A 21,137-nucleotide genomic window follows, 5' to 3' on the forward strand; every position below is an offset into this window, starting at 1 on the left:
TGAGGCACTGCAGGTCTTCACAAAATGCTTAGCTAAGTCGTAGCTTACTGTAAACTACAGGATTATACAGATTTTTCCTTACCTAGATAATCTTCTCATCCAGGCCCCTTCCCCAGACATCTTTCAGGAGAATCTCTCCATGTTGTCTCTCCTGGAAAGTAGGTTTCTCAGTAAACTATCCGACGTCTTCTCTGACCCCTTTCCAAGGACACATTTTTCTTGGCTGCAGGATTCAGACGGACAGGATGCTAGCCTCCTTACCTCCAGAAAAGGTTATGTCCCTTACCTGCTATTTCCAGGCCCTGTTGTCCCATCAATCTCCGACTGCCAGGGACTTTCTACCCCTCCTTGGGTTCATGGCCTCAGTGATTCCCATGCTCCATTTAGCCATGTTGCACATGAAAAAGTTCCATTGGTTCTTGAGGGTAGTTTGGATACAACACTCCCACCCTCTGGACTTTATCCCACTCCTGCCCTGCTTGAAAGGGAGTTAGACTACTGGATTCTTCAGGTGGCAAGGAGTCCAGGCCTACCTTTACAACCACCTCTTCCCACACAGGAACTGTACACAGATGCTTCAGATGTGGGATGGGGTGCAATACTGGAATCCTGGAAGGTCAGAGATATCTGGTCTCCTACCCAAACAAAGGAGCTCATAACATAAAGGAAATAATGGCATTGATTTTTGCCCTCGAAATCTTCAAGCCTGTGCTTTCTCCAGGGGTCCTAAGGTTGTTCACAGACAGCACCATGGTCCTCTGGTATGTCGACAAATGGGGGGGCGACAAAGTGTTGTCTCCTGTGCAAACTGGCTTTGCAAGCCTGGGAGCTAGCCTTGCATAGTCGAGTCTTTCTTCAGGCTGTCTACATTCCCTCAACTCAGAATGTTGTGGCAGACGCACTCAACAGGTCCATGACTCAATCCCTTGAATGGATGTTACACAGGGATGTATTTCTGGACCTGGTCCATCAGTAGGGTACACCTTAGATAGATCTGTTTGCCTCCCCTATGAACAGACAACTTCCCAAACTTTGTGCAAGGATCCCACATACCATGAAAGGTGGACGCTCTCTCCTTTTCTTAGAAGGGGATAATTCTGTATGCATTTTTCCACTTCAGCACTGAATAGCTCAGCTCCAACTTCATCGGGGAGACTGCTTTCAGGATGAGAGGAGATTACGATCCGGAAGCCTGCCATCTCAGATCAGAGATCTCTCTCTCTCTCCAGAGCGACTGGCCTTTGAGGTTGTGAAGAGGGTTTTATTTGCTTCAGCAAGACTGATGCATACAGCCCCCTCGGATTTCCAGTCTGTCCAGATGCATTTGCACCGAGAGCCTCGCCATTCAATGCCTTATTTTCCAAACCTCCATATTTGATTTTTTCATAAGGATTGAGTGATTATGAACAAATGCCTCCTTCCTTCCCAAGATGGTGTGAGAATCTAATGTCATTCAATCCATTAATTTACCGGCATTCTTTTCTAATTTTTTGCAAACAAGGGTGAGTACGTGTTGTATTTATTGGATGTTAACAGACATTTCGTTTTTTATGTAGAACAAAAGAAGTCAGAGAAACGGACCAATTGTGTGTTTCATGTGGAGAAATGAAATTGGGTAAACCAGTTGCAAAAGTGACTTTAGCTAGATGGCTAACTGATTGTATTTGCATTTATCTTTAACAAATGGGGTATTACCTTACAACAACTGGTACAGTCTCTAGTGTCTGAGGGTGGAGCATCATATGGTTCAACTGTGCTCAGGAATATCCTTCCTTAGAATCCATTTGGGATTATAGGTAGCTGGTGACTCTGTCCCATCTGTTGAGGATAGAAGGAAAACTGGTAACATCAAATAAAGAAGTTACGTACTTACTATAATGTTCCATCTGTGTTGTCTTTTTTCATTCTTCCTCAACTTCCCACCCTCCAACTCCATCCATTGTTTGCAAACCTCAAGATGATCGACCTATTATAAGGACATCACAGTACTTTTGATTGAGCTCCTGTCATAGTTTTCTTTTTATCACACACAAACACCTTTATGTATTCTTTATTTACATATATTGATGGATAGTACTTATAGTAAAATAAGCAAACAAGGTCTAGGGTAACTTGGGGTTGCTGCATTATGGGTAGGGGAGAGGCTCGAGAGCTTTTTGGTTCCCACAAGTATTAGTAAAGGCCGGGTCTGATCCAAGCCCATCAGTTGAGGAAGAATGAAAATGGACAACACAAATGGAACATTATGGTAAGTACATAACATTTTTTTTATTTTTTATAAATGTATGTTTGCCTTTAGCTTAAGTGATAACTCAGTTAAAGGTGTTAGAGTATGTTTATGTTGATAAAAGAGAGTGCATCAGCACAAAGTTTATTGCAGGCTCTGAAACCTTTTAATAATAGCTGGAGTTTTTGTGGAAAAAAATTTCCCCAGTTTCTGAGGATTTCCACATCTGATGAGCAGGATATGGATGGAATGAGCGTCTTCTTTTTTTTTTTCTGTCCAGTGTCCTGATTCTAAAGAAAGGGGTAGCTCAATCTTCCTGGGAGCATTTTTTTTGGAAACTGTTTCTGGGGTGATTTATTGCAAGGGGTGTTTCCACAGCCTAAGTGTTTTTTCTCACCCCAGATCTGACCCTGCAGCTTCTTTTGTGTCTAGTCCAGCTTTAAGAAAAAATCTTGTGAATGCTAATCCCTCTCCCTCTGACAAGGATGGGGAAGTTGTTGATAGGCTTGAGAAGAGATTTTATTCATCTGCCATTTCAGCCTTAGAATTTTAAATTACTTGCCTCACACATTAAAGTATTTGTTGTTTTATTTTGATATTACGGGGGGAACATTACTGCCAGTTTTCCCTCTTCATAAGTAAGTCCTTTTTAAGGCCTGTGATTGTTTCTGTATCCCAGGTGATTACGCATTCTTAAAAATGTGGTTGTGATTCTGTTGACTCTGTCTAGAGCAGCAGCTTCTTTCTTTGCTATCAATCAGTTTGCATGGGTACTTACATAAGCTTTCTGAACATGTTAAACCAAAAATTTTAACATTTTCTTTGGATAACTGCATTTTTGTTGGGTCCTTCTGCTATTTATTCACAGTTTGACAAAGGAAGGAAATTGATACAGGGTGTTAAATCAGTTTTTTTTCAGACCTCCTCTCCTGTGCTTCATATTCTTGATTCCTTTTTCAAAAGCAAAACCATCTCAACAAATGCCTAGCAAGCAGATATACAAGAAAAAGTGGCAGTAGGGTTCGAAGAGTTCCAGAAAAAGACAGTCCTGTAATTCAGAATGACTATTGCATCGTTTTTTTTTCTTCTCCCCTCTCCTAACTCTCTTTATACAAAAAATCTGTCCCAGAACCTGGTTCTTTACCTCTCCTCTTGGCATCAGATTGTGTCAGACGAATGAGTTTTAAAGGTTGTTCAGGAGGGTAATGGGATAGCAGTGAGAAACCCTTCCTCCTTTTCAAGCAGTCTCCTCTTATCCTCCAAATCAGATTTCTTGGTTTCCCCCAGTCATCAACCAAATGCTTTCTGTGGTGGGTCATAGAACCATTCCCTCAGATCAGTTGGGATAAAGTTTTTATTCAAGAAGTTTTGAGCTGCCAGAGGAGGATACTACTTGGAAATAAATTCTCAACCAATTGTTTTTCACTTTGTTTTGAAATATTCAATGTTCAGAAGGCTGTCCCTGTAGATCTGAAAGATACTTATCACATTCCTGTTGCCACAGATTTAAGAAGTTTTCTAAGGTTTTCTGTATTTATGCTACATTATGAGTTCTTTGCATTGCCGTTTGACTTATCTACTGTACAAGGGTGTTCACAAAGTCTCTAGATCATGTGATTGTCCTTTGCAGACTACAAAGTATTACATTTCCTTATTTAAACCACTTAACTGATTTTTGCAGTGCCCTTCTGACTGTCAGGGTTCCCTTACATGAGTAAGAAATCTCCTTATCAATCTAGCATTCCAGGTCAACATTCAAGAAGTCTTCCTTCTTCCTTTCTTGTGAGATAGTGTTTAGGATGCCTTCTGGATGTCAAAAAGACCTTTAAATGGAATTGTATCAGAGTTTGCCCATTCGGTCTCAGATTTCAGCCAAAGCATATATCAGGATTCTGTGTTTCATGACATTTATGATTCTCGTGATTCCTCTTAACCAGATTGTTTGATCCCAGCATCTGTACCCACTGACTTTTGGGGATTCCAGTGTTGGGCTTTGTGAAGAGGGGGGGTAGTTTGGTAGAGGGACCAGATATCCTTGAACCCAGGTCTTCCATTCTCTCTCACATCTGTTCCCTGTGCACTCTGTAACAAAAGATGCATTAGATTTTGCATGAGGAGCTGTGTCCATGGGATGTGGTACATAGACATGTGGACACTAGGTCCTTACCCCCCTGTGTGTAGGCTGGCTGTGGTGGCTTTGGAGGTTGCAATTCAGTACTGATTAACACTACAGGGTCTTATAATATCCAACACTGCTGTTAAATAGAACAATGACCAAGAAACCAAACGTTGAGAGCAAAAACCTTTATCCAAAAACAAAGCTTTCAGGCCAAAACAGGGTTCCAACATTCTGTCAGAACAGAATGTAGTGTCAGACAAGCTGAGCAGGACCAGGACAGATCCTTATGATTGGAAATTGAACATGAGGTCTTACAGGAATTGATCCATTTGTGGGGAAACGCCTCAAGGACATCTTCCTGCCTCCTTGCAAAACAGACAGCTGAACAAATTCTGCTCTAGGGTTCCTTAGAAGTAGGCCTGGAAAACAAATACTTTTTCATTCTATTGGATGAGAATGTTCATGTATGCCTTTTCACCCTTTTCACCCTTTCCACTGATAATCCAAGGCCATTCTGAACATTCAGAAGGACATTCCAAAGGTCATTGTGATGACTTCCTTCTGGCTCAGGTAGCAGGGGTTCTCCTTTATGGAACTGGCCAGGGGCAGTTACTACAAGCTTACTCACACAAGACCACATCCCATTCTCGAGCAGCTTCAACTGATTGCCTGACTAGTTTAATTTTGATGCCTTTTAGCCACCTTTTTTTCAGAGGATGTGCAGTGAAACCTACTGCTAGGGAAAATATTTTATATTGGGAAATGATTTGCTAGTTAGTGACACACTAACAACTAGAGCCCATTCAGGGTTTCTGTACCACTGGTTTTACAATATTTTTGTGAACTATTATCTTCTGGCTTGTCTTACTTCTGTCTTAATGTTCATCTTCTGGTCATTTCAGCAAGTCTGCCCATAGATCCTCCCCTTTATTCTCAGTCTTGGATCAGGCTATTCTTGAAGTGGGGGTTAAATGTAAGACCGTATAAGAAACGGGTATCAGCTACTTGGGAATCTTAACTTTGTACTGGAAAAGTTAACTCTCCTGTTGAACCAGTTCATCAGGTTGATTTACAGTTACTTGGAAGACTTCTCACTGATTGCTCTGACATCTTCAAGAAGAGTATCTGAGTTCCAAGCTCTTTTGGTAGGGCAATCATATTTTGTATTCCACAATGATAGGGTTACTTTAAGAAAAATCCCTCATTTATAAGCCATCAATTTGCCTGTGTTCTGCCCAGAGCTTAAAACCACGGAGGAAAGATTATTAATATTCTGGGTGTGCATATACATTTCAAGTATTATCTTGACAGAAATAATACTTTATGAAAGCTAATCAGCTGTTTTGTTTCCTGTGAATTTATTTATTTCTATTTGTTCACTGGGAAAGTCCGATTGAGCAAACAAGTCCCTTTTCAGCAGAGGCCTGAGGAGAAATGTTCCATAAGAAAGAACAACAGTAAAACCTATACAACATATAAAATACTCTGGTAACATTTAGCAGCATTACATACAAAGTTCCACAATAACTATTTTGCTATACAACATATAGAAAGGTTATCTAACAGTTATCAGTATTGCATGCAAAGTGAGAATAAACAAAGCAGATAGTTATGAACTAGTTAATCTGATGTTATCTTTTTCATTCTTCCTCACCACTGGGTCATTGGATCCGATATCGGATCCAAACTGGCCATTCCAAAAGACTAATGCTAAAAGTCTAGAGTTCCTCCCACTCCCTCACTGCCCTGCATCTCCTCTAAGTCCTCATATCTCATTTACTGCCTTTCTGGCTAGATGTGATTGCACTGGACTCGAGCTACTTTCAGATAATTGTTACATTCTCTCTTCTTTCCGTTTTTCTATAACTAGTTATATATCTATTCCTTCACTTCCCCTCCCATTCTCAATTTACTGTTGGCATTAGGGCTATGTATTTTGCCTTTCTAAATTCTTTCCATCCCATACAGCCATTGGCTTAGGTTTCCTCCTTACTAACCGTCTTCTCTGTAAGAAAAAAAAAAAAAAAACACCTTTCCCTGTATCCTTAATTTGTTGATTACTGTTGCCTTTTTGGTTAGAGTTGGTAGTGTGTGTGTGTGGTTTACCTGTAAAATGGCGGACTAATCTGCCAGATTTAAATGCAGTATTTCTTGTGGGGAGAAAATCCTGCATTCAGACTCCAATGAAAAATGTGTGTATTGCGTGGGTGCTTCTCATTTGGAAACAAGTCTGTAAACTCGACCTGAGGAGTTAGAGATGCAGGGCATTGTGGGAGTGGGAGGAGCTCGAGACTTGTAGCATCAGTCTTTTGGAATGGCAGGTTCGGATCCAATATCAGCTCCAATGACCCAGTGGTGAGGAAGAATGAAATTGGACAACACAGATAACCAAGTTATGGTAAGTATATAACTCCTATTTGATTTTTGCAGCAGCATTGTCAGCTTAGGGTACAGTACATTAGGTCAGATATAACCATATGCATTTTGTCACAAGAAGAGTAGAAGGCAGAAACATGAGAAGAGCCACTGATGTGTATGTGTACATATATGATAGGTATTTTAGGAATGATTTAGTCTGGGGAATAGCAGAGACATAGCCAGGAGTCAAACAGGAATATTCATAATTTATCTTTGAAGATATGTGTATTTTTGAGGAGTCTGATGGGAGGGGGAATTGAGTTCCAGGATTATGAGTTACAGTTGAAGGAAAGAGCATTTTCTGCTTTGTTGTGAGCTTTGTGATGAGAGGCGCGATGTTTGTCAGTTGAGGGGAGAGCTTTATTGGTGTAGTTCAGTTGTAGTATACTGCTTAGGGCAGGGTGTTTTTCAGGTTGAAAAACTAATCCGTCTGCAAATTGAAGTTGAAAAAGGAAGAAAAACTGGCAACCAGTGTCAAAACAGACTGTATTAGATGGTTGTCCTTTGTTTCTGTTTTCTATTTCCACCGTAGTAGGGTGCATACAGGCAGGGTCAAAGCTCATTATACTAGAAACTTGGCTGTTTTGATGCCTTCTTGGAAAGGTGTGGACTCTAGAAACATTCTAGAGACAGTAACTTGGTCCTCAGTACATACTTTTACAAAGCTTATAAACATCCTTTTCCAGGTAGGGTTCCTGGACTTTTATCTTTCCTCCCAGGCTCCCTAAGCTGTGGTAATTTACCCTATAGCTAGTGCTCCTGCAGTAGTGGTTTATGGATGGATGGGTAATACATTAGATGTTTGATTAATCACACTGCTTGCTGCTCCGTCCCTCAAATCCCCCTTTTTTGAGTTTATGTAGGGTAAGTATTTGCATATCTACACCTATAAACTTTAACTTTTTTATCAGGACTGTAGCCTCCCTTCAGTCAGCAAGAACATCCTGAAGCCTTTGGTTCTCAAGTTGCTGGCTTTGTCCATGTGGAGCTTTTACAGCCAGCAGTATGGACACATGGAAAAAGCCCAATGCTTTGAAATACTGGCCTGTTATCTCCTAAGCAGGATGTAACCCGTACATCAAAAGGCTACTTCAGCAGTGATTTTATTGAACATCATTACGGTAAGTGTACTTGCCCAGCTGTACTTTTTTAAAGATTGATCAGCCTGGACCTTTTGAAACAGTTTAGTCATTTCAGGATGTTTTTGCTGAAGTTTTCCTAGTAGTAACAGGATGTCAGCCACCATCCCATAAAAAGCTTAACCATTGTATTGGAGGGGGTGAAGTATCTGAACAGGAATTTGATGGCATATCCAACATCAGTTGGATTAGTCCAGGAAAAAAGTGGTCCTTTTGCATTCTTATTACGAAGAATGCTTCCACCTAACCAAGTGTTAGGTTAGATAAGTGAAAAGGGTGTATGCTTCTGCCAGTCAAGGTATAAAAGCTTTTAATTACCAGTCCCTCATGACAAAGTAACAGCAATAATCTGAAGTAACTAGATTTCCTGGATTAGAATGCTTCTGTAGCTTATTCATAGGAGAAAATTGTAAATGATCCACAGTTCAGACAGGTTGGGTTTTTTGTGGTAAAGCATTTGTTGATGGTAAGTGCTCATTTCAGGTCAGAAGCATCGGGTACAAAATTTGAGAGCTCTTTTAAGAGCACATTCTTTCCCCAGAGTATGTTTAAAGGAAGATCTGAAGTAGTTAACTTAATTTGTGCAGCAACCTTTGGGAATCGGATCCGACCCGGCAGTTTTCAACAGCTTTAGATCCGAGCTCCATGCTCCTCCCCCTACCCATAATCCCCTGCCAACCCTGACTGACCCCAGATCTAGTTTGCCGCAGTTTAGTTCAGCAGCTTGATCCAGAGTTTCCAGGCGTTCTCGTTCTCTTTGTGAGGAAAATTTAACTTTTTTTACTACTTTCTTTAATCTTTGGTGTGAAAGTGTGTTTAGCTCCCTTTTCAGTCTAAACTCTCTTAGTTTAAATTATTTTATTTCTATTTTTCCCAGGTAGTTATCCTCCCCCTTCCTTCAGGGTTGTGTGCGAGTGTTTGGGGCCTAGTGTGTGTGAGTTTCTTTCTTTAAGTATGTCTGAGGCCCCAAAGATAATGTTTTCTAAGTGTACCGAGTGTGGCCATAAGCTGCCCCAGCGGATGGCCACACTCTGTGGGTATTGTGCCTTGGGGTTGAACACCTGTCCTCTGGTTGTACCATTTGTGCAGCGTTCAATCCCAGGGCACTCGAGGAGCGGAAGTCTAAGCTGATTCTGGCGGGTCTTCTGCCCCCGGACTCTGCTTCTACTGCCGGCCCTCCTGTGGCTCCCGCTGCGGCGGCTGCCACTCCTGCTTCCCTCCCCTGGCCGGGACTCCACCTCCCGCCTTAGGCCCGGAGGAGAGGGAGGCCAGGAAAGAAAGGAGGAGGGAGAAGCACCACAAGCGGTGTGCCGAGGCCTCCGCTTCGGGCCCCCGGCTAAGCGGTCTTCCCCCTCCAGGTCTTCTGGGTCTCCTCCTTGTATCCGGTCCCCGTGCTTTTCACCGGATCCTGTGGAGGAGGAGACCCAATCTCCTTCGAGGTCATTGAGGCGACATTCCCTCCCTGCCTCGGTGGCCTCGTCGAGATCTACAAGAAGTCTCACAGATGCAGATTTGGACCGGATGATAAGATTCCTCCAGGCCCAACTGCAGATGGGAGAGCTCCTGCCTCCCCCCTCCGGGGGGGGGAGCTCAAACCCCTTCTTTGCCCCGATAGCTCCTTCTCCGTCCCGTTTCCCAGGTTCGGAGTCTTCGGAGCCAGGCAGCCTTGGAGCATGGGGGGTGTCGGCGCCGATAGTCTCTGGTACTTCGGCGGCGACACTTCCCTCGAGTCTGTCGGGTCCATTTTCTTTGGATCCGAGCTCTCGGAGCCGAGTGCTGAGCTTCGGATCCGGCGGTATCGGTATGCCTTCGGCTCCATCCGGATCGGAGCATGCTGGTCCTTCGGATCCGATCGCTTCGGCGCCGGCCCCGATCCATCCGTCGGATCCGAGGGAGAGTCTGCTTTCGGATCCCAGAGAGAGCAGCTCTCCCTCTGCATTCGACGTGGTGGAGAGGGTTCTGTCAAGGGATTCCAGGCCCCCGACCCTTGCCACGACTCCACCCTGCACTCCTCAGTTGGGTCCGGCTTCCATCACCCGGCCCCAGGGCAGCCTGCTTTGACGTCGCAGGTAGTTCCATTGGAACAAGATGTTGCTGGTGAGACCTCCTCTGACAGCCCCCCTGAGGAGGTCCCTCACAAACGAAGGTGCAAGAGGAGGCACCTGGACTCCCCCCAAGTCCTTGACTGAGGACACGAATTTGGAGGAAGGGGAAAGCTCCCCAAGATCACCCCCCTGAAGATGTCTCATTTGGTGACATATGGAGATGCTCCGAATAAAGGCGGGGTGGTCTGCCCCAAAGCCTACCTCGGACGAATCTGTGTTCCTGGAGGCGTTTGAAGCAGGCCCGTCTACCTCTTGGGTGTCTCCTCCGGCCAACCCCCTGGTAGACTTGATCACTACCAGGGCGTGGAAGGAGCCGGACACTGTGGAGCCAGTCCCCAAGTGCCCGGACAAGATCCTTAGCCCACCCTCTGACAAGTCCTACTGGAGTAAGGGTCCCCCTGTAGATGCCAAGCTGGTGGTGGCCCTAGTCGAGTCCCTCGGTTCATCCTCCGAGCAAGGAGTCTCGGTCGATGGACCGCCTAGGGAAGCGGGTGTTTAGTTCAGCTACCTTCTCTGTGAGGTCACTGAACTACATGGCACATGTGCTCCGACTGCAGCGGGACCTTATCAAAGAGTACGCTGCGTCGCCTCCCAAGTCCATGTTGGCGGAGGACAAACAATTGCACTCCACCCGGATGGCCACTCTACAATCCATATCTAACACCTCTATGCGGCTTCTGTCTCATGCCACAGAAAAAGCCGATAGAGCCAGCGGAGCGGGCCTCATTATGAGACGTCAGGCCTGGCTCCGGCACTGTGATTTCGCGGAACCCTTTAAGGTGTTGTTCGCTAATGCCCCTTTTGATGGTTCTGCCCTCTTCAGCAAAACCGTGCGAGATACCTTGGTCCAGAGCGAAAAGGACAGGAAGACGTCTGCCGTCGGAGTCCGCTTCTCTGCTCCCCAGAGGTCCTTTTTAAGAACCAAAAGGGACAGAAGAAGATGTGGTTCCAGAAGTCACAACAGTCCCGTCCCGCTCCGGACTCCCAGCCCTTCCGTGGCAGAGGAGGGCAGGGTGGACGCCACCCTAGAGGCAGAGGGGGCCCGCGGAACTTTGGATCCAGAGAACCCTTCTCGGACCAACCCAAGCAACACCCCTGAGGGGTTGCCCGACTGTTCTACTCTGGAGGCAGTCGGGGGGCATTTCTCGAAGCACCCAGCAGCTTGGGAGTCCATCACGACAGACCGCTGGGTGCTTCGCATCATATCCAGAGGATACCAAATTCCCTTTTCTCATTACCCACGCAGCCCCAGATACCTCCCCGATGTCCCACCCAATCAGAGGGAGGCTGCAGCAATGGAAATCCAACATTTGCTGGAAAAAAGAGCCATCCAACACGTCCCCCCAAACCAGTGCGGGTCCGGTTTTTACTCCAGGTTCTTCTGGGTGCCAAAAAAGACGGGGGACTTAAGACCGATCCTCGATCTCTCTTCCCTGAACCTGTCAGTAACCAAAGAGAAGTTCCACATGGTCACTCCTCAATCCATTCTCCCCGTTTTGCGGGAGAATGAGTGGATGTTCTCTGTAGACCTCAAGGATGCGTACTACCACATTCTGATGGACAGGCGATCCAGGAGGTTCCTCCACTTCCGGCTGGGAGCCAGTCATTTCCAATTCAGGGTCCTCCCCTTTGTTCTCACCACAGTCCCCAGGGTGTTCACCAGTGTGTTAGCGGCCCACCTGAGGCTCCAGGGAATTCAGGTCTTCCCGTACCTGGACGACTGGCTCCTGACCGCCCCGACAAGGCATCTACTCTGTGCAGCCAGAAACTACTTTCTTCGTCTAGCTCCCCGGCTGGGGATCACTATCAACATAGAGAAGTAGTCTCTTACTCAGACTGTAGACTTCATAGGGGCCAGATTGGACACAAACAAGCTCCTAGCTTTCTTGACCACAGACCAGCTACTATCCCTGAGGCTACATGTGCAGGCCATTCTGCAATCTCCAGCTCCCCTGGTGGAATTGGTCCTGAGGGCTCTTGGCTCGATGGCAGCAGCGATCAACCTATTGCCAATGGCAACGTTTGAACATGAGGGTCTTACAATGGACCCTCCAGGTCCAGTGGTCCTTTCTCCACTACCCTCTGAGCCATCCCGTTCCCCTCAGCATGGCCTGCAAGAGGGCCCTCCTATGGTGGCTCCAATCTCTGGACCTTCAGCAAGGACGCCCCTTTTTTATGACCCCTAAACTAGCCACGGTGACCACGGATGCCTCCTGCCTCAGGTGGGTGGGGGGCTTTGTTCGGGCAGGACAGTCCAAGGCACGTGGGACCTCACGGAGACCTCACTGCATATCAACGTCCCAGAGATGAGGGCAGTGCTGTTAGCGCTGCAAGCACTTCAGGACCTTCTTCCTGTAGGAACAATTGCGTTTCAGACGGACAACATGTCGGTTGTCTGGTACATCAACAAACAGGGGGGAACCAGGTCTTACCCACTCTGTCGAGAGGCCATGAGGGTGTTGGAATGGGCAATCTCCACCAACCGCTTTCTCATAGCAACGCACATTCCGGGATGGTCCCACATCCTAGTGGACAAACTAAGTCGCACCATCCTGTTACCATACGAGTGGTCTCTGAATCCCGAGATAGCGAATCGGATCTTCACCAAATGGGGTCAACCCTGTTGCGATCTCTTTGCCTCTCCCTCGAACACAAAATGTTACGACTACTTCGCTCTCATTTCCCCCTCCAGGGAACCCCTGAGAGAGACGCTCTGGTGCATGCTTGGCCTCCCGGTCTTCTTTATGCTTACCCTCCTCTTCCTCTGCTGAAGTTTCTTCAGAAAGCCAGTCGGTTGGGGAGCAGAATTATCTTCATTGCTCCATTTTGGCCTCGTCAAACCTGGTTCCCTTACCTTTGGTCTCATCTGGTGAATCCTCACAGCTTGGCTGCTCCAGTTCCACTCATAGCTAGGAATCCTGGTATCTCTTCCCCAGTTAAAACCATTCTAGTAGCTGCGCACAAGCCTTCTACTAGAAAGATCTATAGCAGCAAATGGAAACGTTTCTCCAATTGGGCGGAACGCAAAACTTTGCATCCTTTTGCAGCTCCTTTGCCCTCTATATTAGACTTTCTGTCAGGACTGTTTCATCAGGGGGCTAGTTCCTCCACAGTCAAGGTCCAACTAGCAGCTATCTCTCATTATCACGTTGGAAATGAATTGGGTGCTTTGATCACCACGAAATTGTGTAAGACCTTTTTGAAGGGCACCTTTCTGCTCAGACCCCCAGTGAAGAATGTAGTCCCTCCTTGGGATTTAACGTTGGTGCTTCAGGCCTTGACAGCTCCCCCATTTGAGCATGCAGCTTCCATAGATCTTAAATTCTTATCATGGAAAACAGCCTTTCTTGTCGCTATCACTTCGGCTCGAAAGGTCTCTGAACTACAGGCCCTTTGTGTGAAACCCCCATACTTGACCTTTCACAAGGATAGAGTTTACCTCGGGACCAATCCCTACTTTCTTCCCAAGGTTGCCTCTTAGTCAAATATTAACCAGTCCATCAACTTACCAGTCTTTTTTCCTAACTACCATAACAAAGGGGAATACAAATTACACTCATTGGATGTGCATAGACAACTTCGCTTCTACAGCCACAAGACATCTGGTCATAGGAAATCCGACCAGTTGTTAGTCTCCTTTGCCAAATTTAACTTGGGTAAATCTGTGTCTAAAGTCACACTCTCTAGATGGATTTCACATTGTATCATCTTAGCATACGAATGTTCGGGCAGGCCCGCACCTCAGGGAGTCCATGCCCACTCTACTCGATCTGTGTCTACCTCTGCAGCTTTTAGAGCTAGAGTTTCTTTGGATGATATTTGCTCGGCAGCCACTTGGGCTTCATCTCATACTTTTATCAATCACTACAAATTGGACATTATCTCCAGAGGGAGAGCATCCTTTGGCTCTGCAGTGCTCCGGAACATCCTTCCATGAAGGCCACCCAAGATTCAGGTAGCTAGGGACTCTGTCCCAAAGGTTGCTGCACAAATGAAATTAACTACTTCAGATTAAGAAGTTATGTACTCACCATAACGTTCCATCTGAGTAGGTAAACTTCATTGTCAGCAACCGTCCCTCCCTCCTGCCCCCTCACTTGCGAATGCTCTCATACTCGGGTCCATGGGTTTTACCTGCTTATTTTGGGATTAGTCATTGCTAGCAGTTTCTGCTGCTGGGCAAACTTGATCTGAGGTCAGTCAGGGTTGGCAGGGGATTATGGGTAGGGGGAGGAGCTTGGAGCTCAGATCTAAAGCTGTTGAAAACTGCCGGCTCGGATCCGAGGTCGGATCCGATTCCCAAAGGTTGCTGACAAATGAAGTTTACCTACTCAGATGGAACGTTATGGTGAGTACATAACTTCTTATTTTCCTCTCTTAAATTACATATTCCTTTTGGTTTCTTCATTGCAGAATATGTTCACAACTGTAAGAATGGGGAAAGACTATACAGAATGCAAAGCTTGTTTCATTCCCTGTAATGAAATACTTCCAAGATATTCTGCCAGGTTTTGCAGTTTTTAAGGGAAAGCCAACAAAAGCAACAGCAAGCCCATAAAATCAAACTCCAGCATGGTCAGCTGTAGGCCCTTTAGTAATTGTTTTATAACAGCTAACCAGTCCAGTCACCACTTTCCCCATGTTCCACCTCTCCCTATCTTCCATGTCCATGATTACTACAGATGACTACAGGAGAGAGGTAGTGTCAGAAGTGAGATGTATTGAATGTTTGTATTGTATCCCTATAGTGTAGCCATCCCTTTTACTACAGAAGTGTTGCTAGAGTTGGTCTGAGCAGTAATTCAGTATGTGCTTGTCATTTAAGCTGTACAGAATGCAAATGAAGGTTTTAAATGCTTTTATTTAAAAAGAGAGGTCATCCAATGGGACCTTTTTGGGAAGATCTTGTTATTCTTGTCTGTCTCCAAGTTAAGGAGCTCTTTGGGACACTGAGAGAAAGAGAAAAACTTCTTAACCATAGCTGTAGAGATGAGTGGAACTGCAGGGCAGTTAATCATGTGGCAGGTGAGTGCTGGAAGTTTGATGAACCTTGGTGACTGGAGAAGCACCACACTGAGGCATAGTAGACATTGTCTGAGAGCCTTTAATGGGCCTAACATTGCATAAGCCCATGTTACCACTGAGTACACTCCTGCATATTTGAGAGTAGAAAACAAAACGTCTGTCAGTAGAAAAGACAGGCAAATACACAATGCAAATAATGTGAACAATTTTATTAGTGCTTTCGTTTGATTCAATCACCAAACTTTTTCAGATGATGAAGGTTGAATCAAATGAAAGCGCTAATAAAATTGTTCACGTTATTTGCATTGTATATTTGCCTGTCTTTTCTACTGCCAGCTTTTTTGTTTTTAGTTTTTTCATATTTGAGAGTAGACCCTACCAAGTTTCAAACTAGCATATATTTAATATTTGGGTTAAAAGAGAACCTAGAGAAGTATCTGCAGTCCTGTCCAGCATGTCCTGCATGATTCTGGGTGAGGATGGGAAGGACTGAGGAAAAGACACACTTTAATGCAAGTAAGATATCAAATTTTACACTGGGGGTTTGAGCAACCACTGCATAATGAACAAATCAGATGTGGATATATTGTGAATGGACAAGGAAAATGTGTTTCGTCTTTCCCAACAGTTAAATATAAAAGTCTTTTAATGATCCTATCACCTGAACTTTTATTTCCTGTACAGTATTCAGTTCTTCATTTACAACTGGTTTAGTCTGATTTTTTGTTTTCTTGTTATTTTCATGTAATTTCTTGCTGGCTTGACTGCTAATAGCATTAAAGTTAATGCCTTATGTATAATGCTCGTGTGGGCCGTGTTAAGCCTAGCTAATTTCCTTTTTTATGCTTGAATTTACCTATCCCATTTGGTTAGGGATTGGCTTTATCCAACTCATGGTTGATAATTGTATGTTACCCGTAATGATAATTAGAATCGTACCATAGATAATTTGAGATAACCCAAGCATGGAGAAATGCATTTAGGAGCTGCCATTGTCCATTAGTAGTAGAGGGACAGTCTTGTGGTAATTTTTTGCCATTCATAGATCCAAGTTGTTAATGAATATGGACTGGAATTAGCTTTGTTTTATGTGTATGTAGAGTCTGTTCCAGAGCAGTGGTATCCTGCTCTGTATATACCCCCCAAACTCTTCTTTTGATGATGCAAAAGAGGTTTATATTCCTAAACAGAGTATTTCTGATACCATTTGATTTGCAGTAAATCTAGTATTGGGTTGGAGGATCCCTTGTATGCCAGACACAGATCACGTCTTACCAGTTTGTAGAATGTAAAGTATAGTGACAGATCTTTGAATCATCCAAGTAGGACATGTAGTTTGGCTTTGTATCCTTTTAGTAAGGTATATTTGTGGGCATTCACTTGCCAAATAGGGCTTTATACTCAGTGAGTGGCCAATTTGACGGCAAAGTAAAGGGAACAATGACATCCCTAGATCTGGACACAATCCCTTTGTTTATAAGCTGTGCTTACTACAGTGGACACATGTTGGTTCAAGTTAGGTCACTGTCCACATAAGTTCCCAAATAACTGGATCAACTCTTAGAGGAATATTGTCATTGTGATAGTTCCCTGGGGTAGATGACTTCCCAAAGAACGTGAAAAGGAATTCCTTGTTATTAACGCGTGTAAGTTCATGTTGCAGATTAATAATGTGATAAAGTTAAAGTATCTCTTAATGGTAACCCTAATTTTGCTGTAAAAGAGGTAGCTCATGATTTGTTGGAAGATGAAATGGCTTTTCATCTTTTTGATGTGAGAAAGTAAAGATGGGCAGAGAATAAACAAAAGCAGATACTGTTTAGGCCATTTCAGAGTTGTTTCAAGTTGCTTTGTATTTTTCCATCAGATGCCAAATTGCCCTCTGTAAGTGTTGTCAAATTACATTGTACCATAAACATGGCTGATGCATGCACATACTTCAGAAATGTCTCTATTGAAGACAGCAGCCATTTGGTAGCTTATCCCTTGATGAAGAAGAATTTGTTGGACCATGATTCTAGGATGAGATTGGCACCTTACTGCGTCAGGAATTGGTCTTCTGAACATGAGTAGTTGATTCTAGGACCTAGAATGCATTTTGCTTGTTATTCCATGGATAACCTACAGAGGGGGCTGTCTTGGTTACTAAGATCATTTTATTTACTTTTCTGAAAAGGATTCCTTGGAATTCTAAGGACAGATGTAGTCAATGCATTTGAAATATACGTCATGATTTTTGAGCCTAATGTCCATAATAATTGAGGGTTAGTTTCAAGACTTGAGATTCATCCTACTACAAAAGGCTTACAAAGTGTGATTTAACAGATAAGATGTCTTCAGTATATTGGTTGATCTGCAAGAAGGCCCTCTGCAACGTGTGCTGCTTTATTCCTCCTCCTTTCTCTGTATATGAATGTCCTCTCCATTTTGTGGCTGAAGGTGCAATTCCGTCCTTATACTGTGTATTGTGTTTTTTTTTTTTGTTTTAAAGTGTGTGCCTGCTTAGTGAATCAAGATCAAACTGAGTGGTACAGGGGCTTATTACCCTCTAATCCATTGTGCACTACCTTTGCTTACTCCATCAGTAGGCATGCTTACCTTTAGGAGTGCAATAAAAATTTACAACTGCCACTTGCTCTAAGGAGGCTTCCTCATAAATCAGCTGATATGGTGAGTACATGTATTACGTTCTGTTATTGGATGGAGTTTGAGATTACTTGTTTCTGCTCAGTGTGTGACTTAACATTTTGAGTAATTGTTAGTTAGCAACAAGAGCATTCTTTACATTTAGCATGCCTGAGACATCAGACATTTGTTGGACAGTGGAGGAAGTGACAACTGTTTTTATGACCTGGCCTTATCAAAAATGCATTTTTAAATGTTGAGCATTCATTTTATTTCTTTCTTTTTTTCTAGCCATGCATCTGATGTCATGGAAACCTCTGGTTGGAAGTCTATGGTGATCTCCCATCCCCACTTGGTGGCAGAAGCTTACCGTTCATTGGCATCAGCACAGTGTCCTTTTTTAGGACCTCCACGTAAGAGACTGAAACAGTCCTAGGCTTTGTTCCCATCCTGATCCTGGAATACTATGTGTTTGATGTGACAGCAGCACCAACCTTAACCACACATTGCAGAGAGTAACGTACCCAGCTTACCATTGCAGCTTTAATAATGGGTGGGGTAGGATAAAGACTGTGTGCCATGAATTCCAAACTTAAATAGCACCAATTAACTTTATGGGGGGAGGGGAAGGGCAGAAGGAAGATAAACACAGTTTTGCTGCATTAACTTTGTGCTCCCTTGGGTTGACCCTCATGGATTCTGCAGTAGCAAGATCAACTCTGGAAAAGGTTGACCAAAGTAAAAACAAATAAATAAAATAATAAAATACAATGTTGGAGAGAATGAACAGTAGTGTGGAGAAAGTTACGGAACTTTTAGCTCAACCTACAGCTTCTGACAGCACAAAACGTTTAAAATCAGAGGCAAAAAGTGGGAATTCTCCAGCTGGGACTCAATTGAAGGGCTGGAAACCACCGCTGGATGCCAGTAATATTTATAAATGAAACTGTATTGTCCTAAGTACAAAAACAAAAAAGCCACAAATCTGCCCTCGTGTTTATAGTACAATGAGGAATCGGATCTGGAGCAGTCTCTCTCTGATAAGCACTTGTGTCATACATGCAAAAAATTCTTTATAAAGTTGAAAAATACAAACTTAAATTCAGAAGATGGGAAATGGAATTGAGTGGGCTGGGTTGGGGTGGGGAAAATGTTGTTAGTAGAATTCACTGTGGACACAACTCCATGTTTGAATATCTCTTCTGTGGCTTATGGATCCCACACAAATCTTGACATAAAACTCCTTTTTAGACTTAAAAAATGACTCTAGGAAATGGATTTCCAGACTTCGCCAAGCTTGTCTGATTTTTGTTTGTTTTAAAGAAAACATGGGAAATGCAAATTAGCATTTTATTGTGATATGATTTGTAAAATTTATTTTAACTTAAAAAGCAGGTGTTTTATTGTTCTGAAATGCTCAGAGGTCCTGTTTTTGAGTTGCTGTATGACTGTTCTCAGCTCTTTCTATCCTGGCAGTTATCTTGCAAAAGAGCTCGACCCAAACCCAGGAACTAAACCATTTCTGTACATTAGTTGCTGTTCAGAAGTGGGGAACATTCGGAATATTTTTTTTTTTTTTTGAGATATAAATTACAAATATTTTGTATTGCATTGCATTGTGTCCTTCATTTGTTAGCTCTGTTAATGCCAGCTCCCTGTTCTGTGTGCTAAAGGCCAAGATTATTTTGAAAATTTTGCGCATTTCAGGGATTAATGGTTGGATATACAGCACCATCTTTGTGTCTTCTGGACTAGTGGAAGAAAAGTTTCCTATCAGAAATGCCAAGTCCCAGAGGTAGTGGTAAGTACACTGAAGTGGAATCCCACCAATCAGAATCATGCAAAAATATTACAGGTGTTGAAGGAATGGAGATAGTCATAAAATTATTAGAGTTAGAAGTTGAGGACAAGCTGAGGCAAGAGCTGTGAAGTATGCATAGATTATATGAAAGTTCAGAGATTCAAAAGCTATTGCATTATGTGTTGGTAACTGGGATGTGATCGGTGCATGACCAATTTAACCAGAGTCAACACAGAGAAAAGTTCCATATTTTACATTGTAAGATATGATGCATTATGTGGCTATAAAGATTAATCTGATATAAAGAGTTGAACATATTACCAGACCTTAATTTCATGGAAGGTGAATGCTACATATATGTGTAGAGGCAAAACAAATGGCTATTACATAGCTAGAAGCAAAGTATAACCTGTCTAGGACAGTATACTAATCTAATTGCCATACAGTAACATCTCAAGGATTTGTGTTGCTAACATAGTAAGTATAGCCTTTACAAGCTACGACTTCCAAAGTAAATTTACTACATGTTCTTCTTGTTTCACTGTTGCAGTCATCACACTTGGGTTATCTGTCTGCAGGTAGCCCTCAGTCGGCCCGAATACCAGAGACTTAGTATTTTTGCATCGGATGCTGTTGCTCCAGGACTGACAGGTTGTCAGGGGTATAAAAACAGGCAGCTGACACTATTACATCAGTCTTTTATGCCGAGGAGCCCAAAGCACAAGCAGTTTGCACGAGTGCTGGTCGGCTGCTACCTGAGTTTTCATTTACAAATTGAATCATCCTGAAGTCTTCTAAAGCTAAGTACCCCATTGGGGATCCTTTTTTCTTGCTTTAACCGATGTCAAAAAAAGTTAACAATTGTCTTGCCTGTGGAAAGCAAATACCACACCGAGATTTTCATTCTTACTGTGCCACCTGTTTAGGCCCAGACCACGACGTACCTCGCTGTTGGTTTTGTGCTTTGTTCAACGCCCGAAACATTCGTCTTCGGGCCCTTTTTGTCACTAAATACTTTCGTTCTCGGTCTCCGTATTCCAAAATGGCTACGGTAAGCCATCCGACTACCGATATTCCGAAAAAACGTAAGGATAAAGACAGAGACAGACTGCACAGGTCCAAAGCTGCCGACAATGCTTCTGTTAAGCTAGTCGCCATTTCGCTGGTACTCAGGTGCTTTCACAACCCCTGATGCCCGCTTCACTGGATTCGCAGGCCTCTACCGAGACCCATTTGGAGTCTGGTATGCCACGAGACTCTTCTTCGACTATGGAACCTGTGGATGTCTCTACCTTGGATTGGTCAGGAGCCACTGAGCAGGCACCGGCTTCTGAGGAATTCTTTGCACTACCGATGTTTGACACAAACTGACAACTTCAGTTTTGTCTAAAACTACTGAGTTTCTAAGGCCAAATGTACGTGCTACGCCTAGAAAACTGATGACCAAAGCGCATGCACCTGTTCCCTTGCCACAACATCAAAATGCTTAGACTGGCAGAAGACCTTATTATGCAGATTAGGGGAATTCAGCCTTCCCCTGCTAAAAAAAAAAGAGATCAGTCCCCAACAGCTTCAACAGACCGAGTCCGACGACTCTGAGGGTTCAGTTATGAAGACATTGCCTTTATCTACTTATGAGGATTCTGATGCAGAGGAATCCATTCCCTCTGCCTCTCTT

At 43.7% G+C, this 21,137-nt stretch overlaps 1 protein-coding gene across 4 annotated transcripts in view; it reads left to right on the top strand.

The window, feature by feature from the left end:
- Positions 1 to 19,269, top strand: part of LOC122788129 (speckle-type POZ protein) — a 1,772,079-nt gene extending 1,752,810 nt beyond the window's left edge. For all 4 annotated transcript variants that reach the window (XM_044055071.1, XM_044055069.1, XM_044055068.1 and 1 more), the window contains one exon: positions 17,950 to 19,269. In XM_044055071.1, the coding sequence (XP_043911006.1) occupies positions 17,950 to 18,094 (145 nt within the window). In that variant the 3' untranslated portion in view covers positions 18,095 to 19,269. The remainder of the gene's footprint in view (positions 1 to 17,949) is intronic.
- The last annotated feature ends 1,868 nt before the right edge of the window (positions 19,270 to 21,137 follow it).

The sequence above is a fragment of the Protopterus annectens genome, chromosome 13.part0 (assembly GCF_019279795.1).
Source record: "Protopterus annectens isolate FY-2018-M chromosome 13.part0, PAN1.0, whole genome shotgun sequence".
Taxonomy (NCBI): domain Eukaryota; kingdom Metazoa; phylum Chordata; order Ceratodontiformes; family Protopteridae; genus Protopterus; species Protopterus annectens.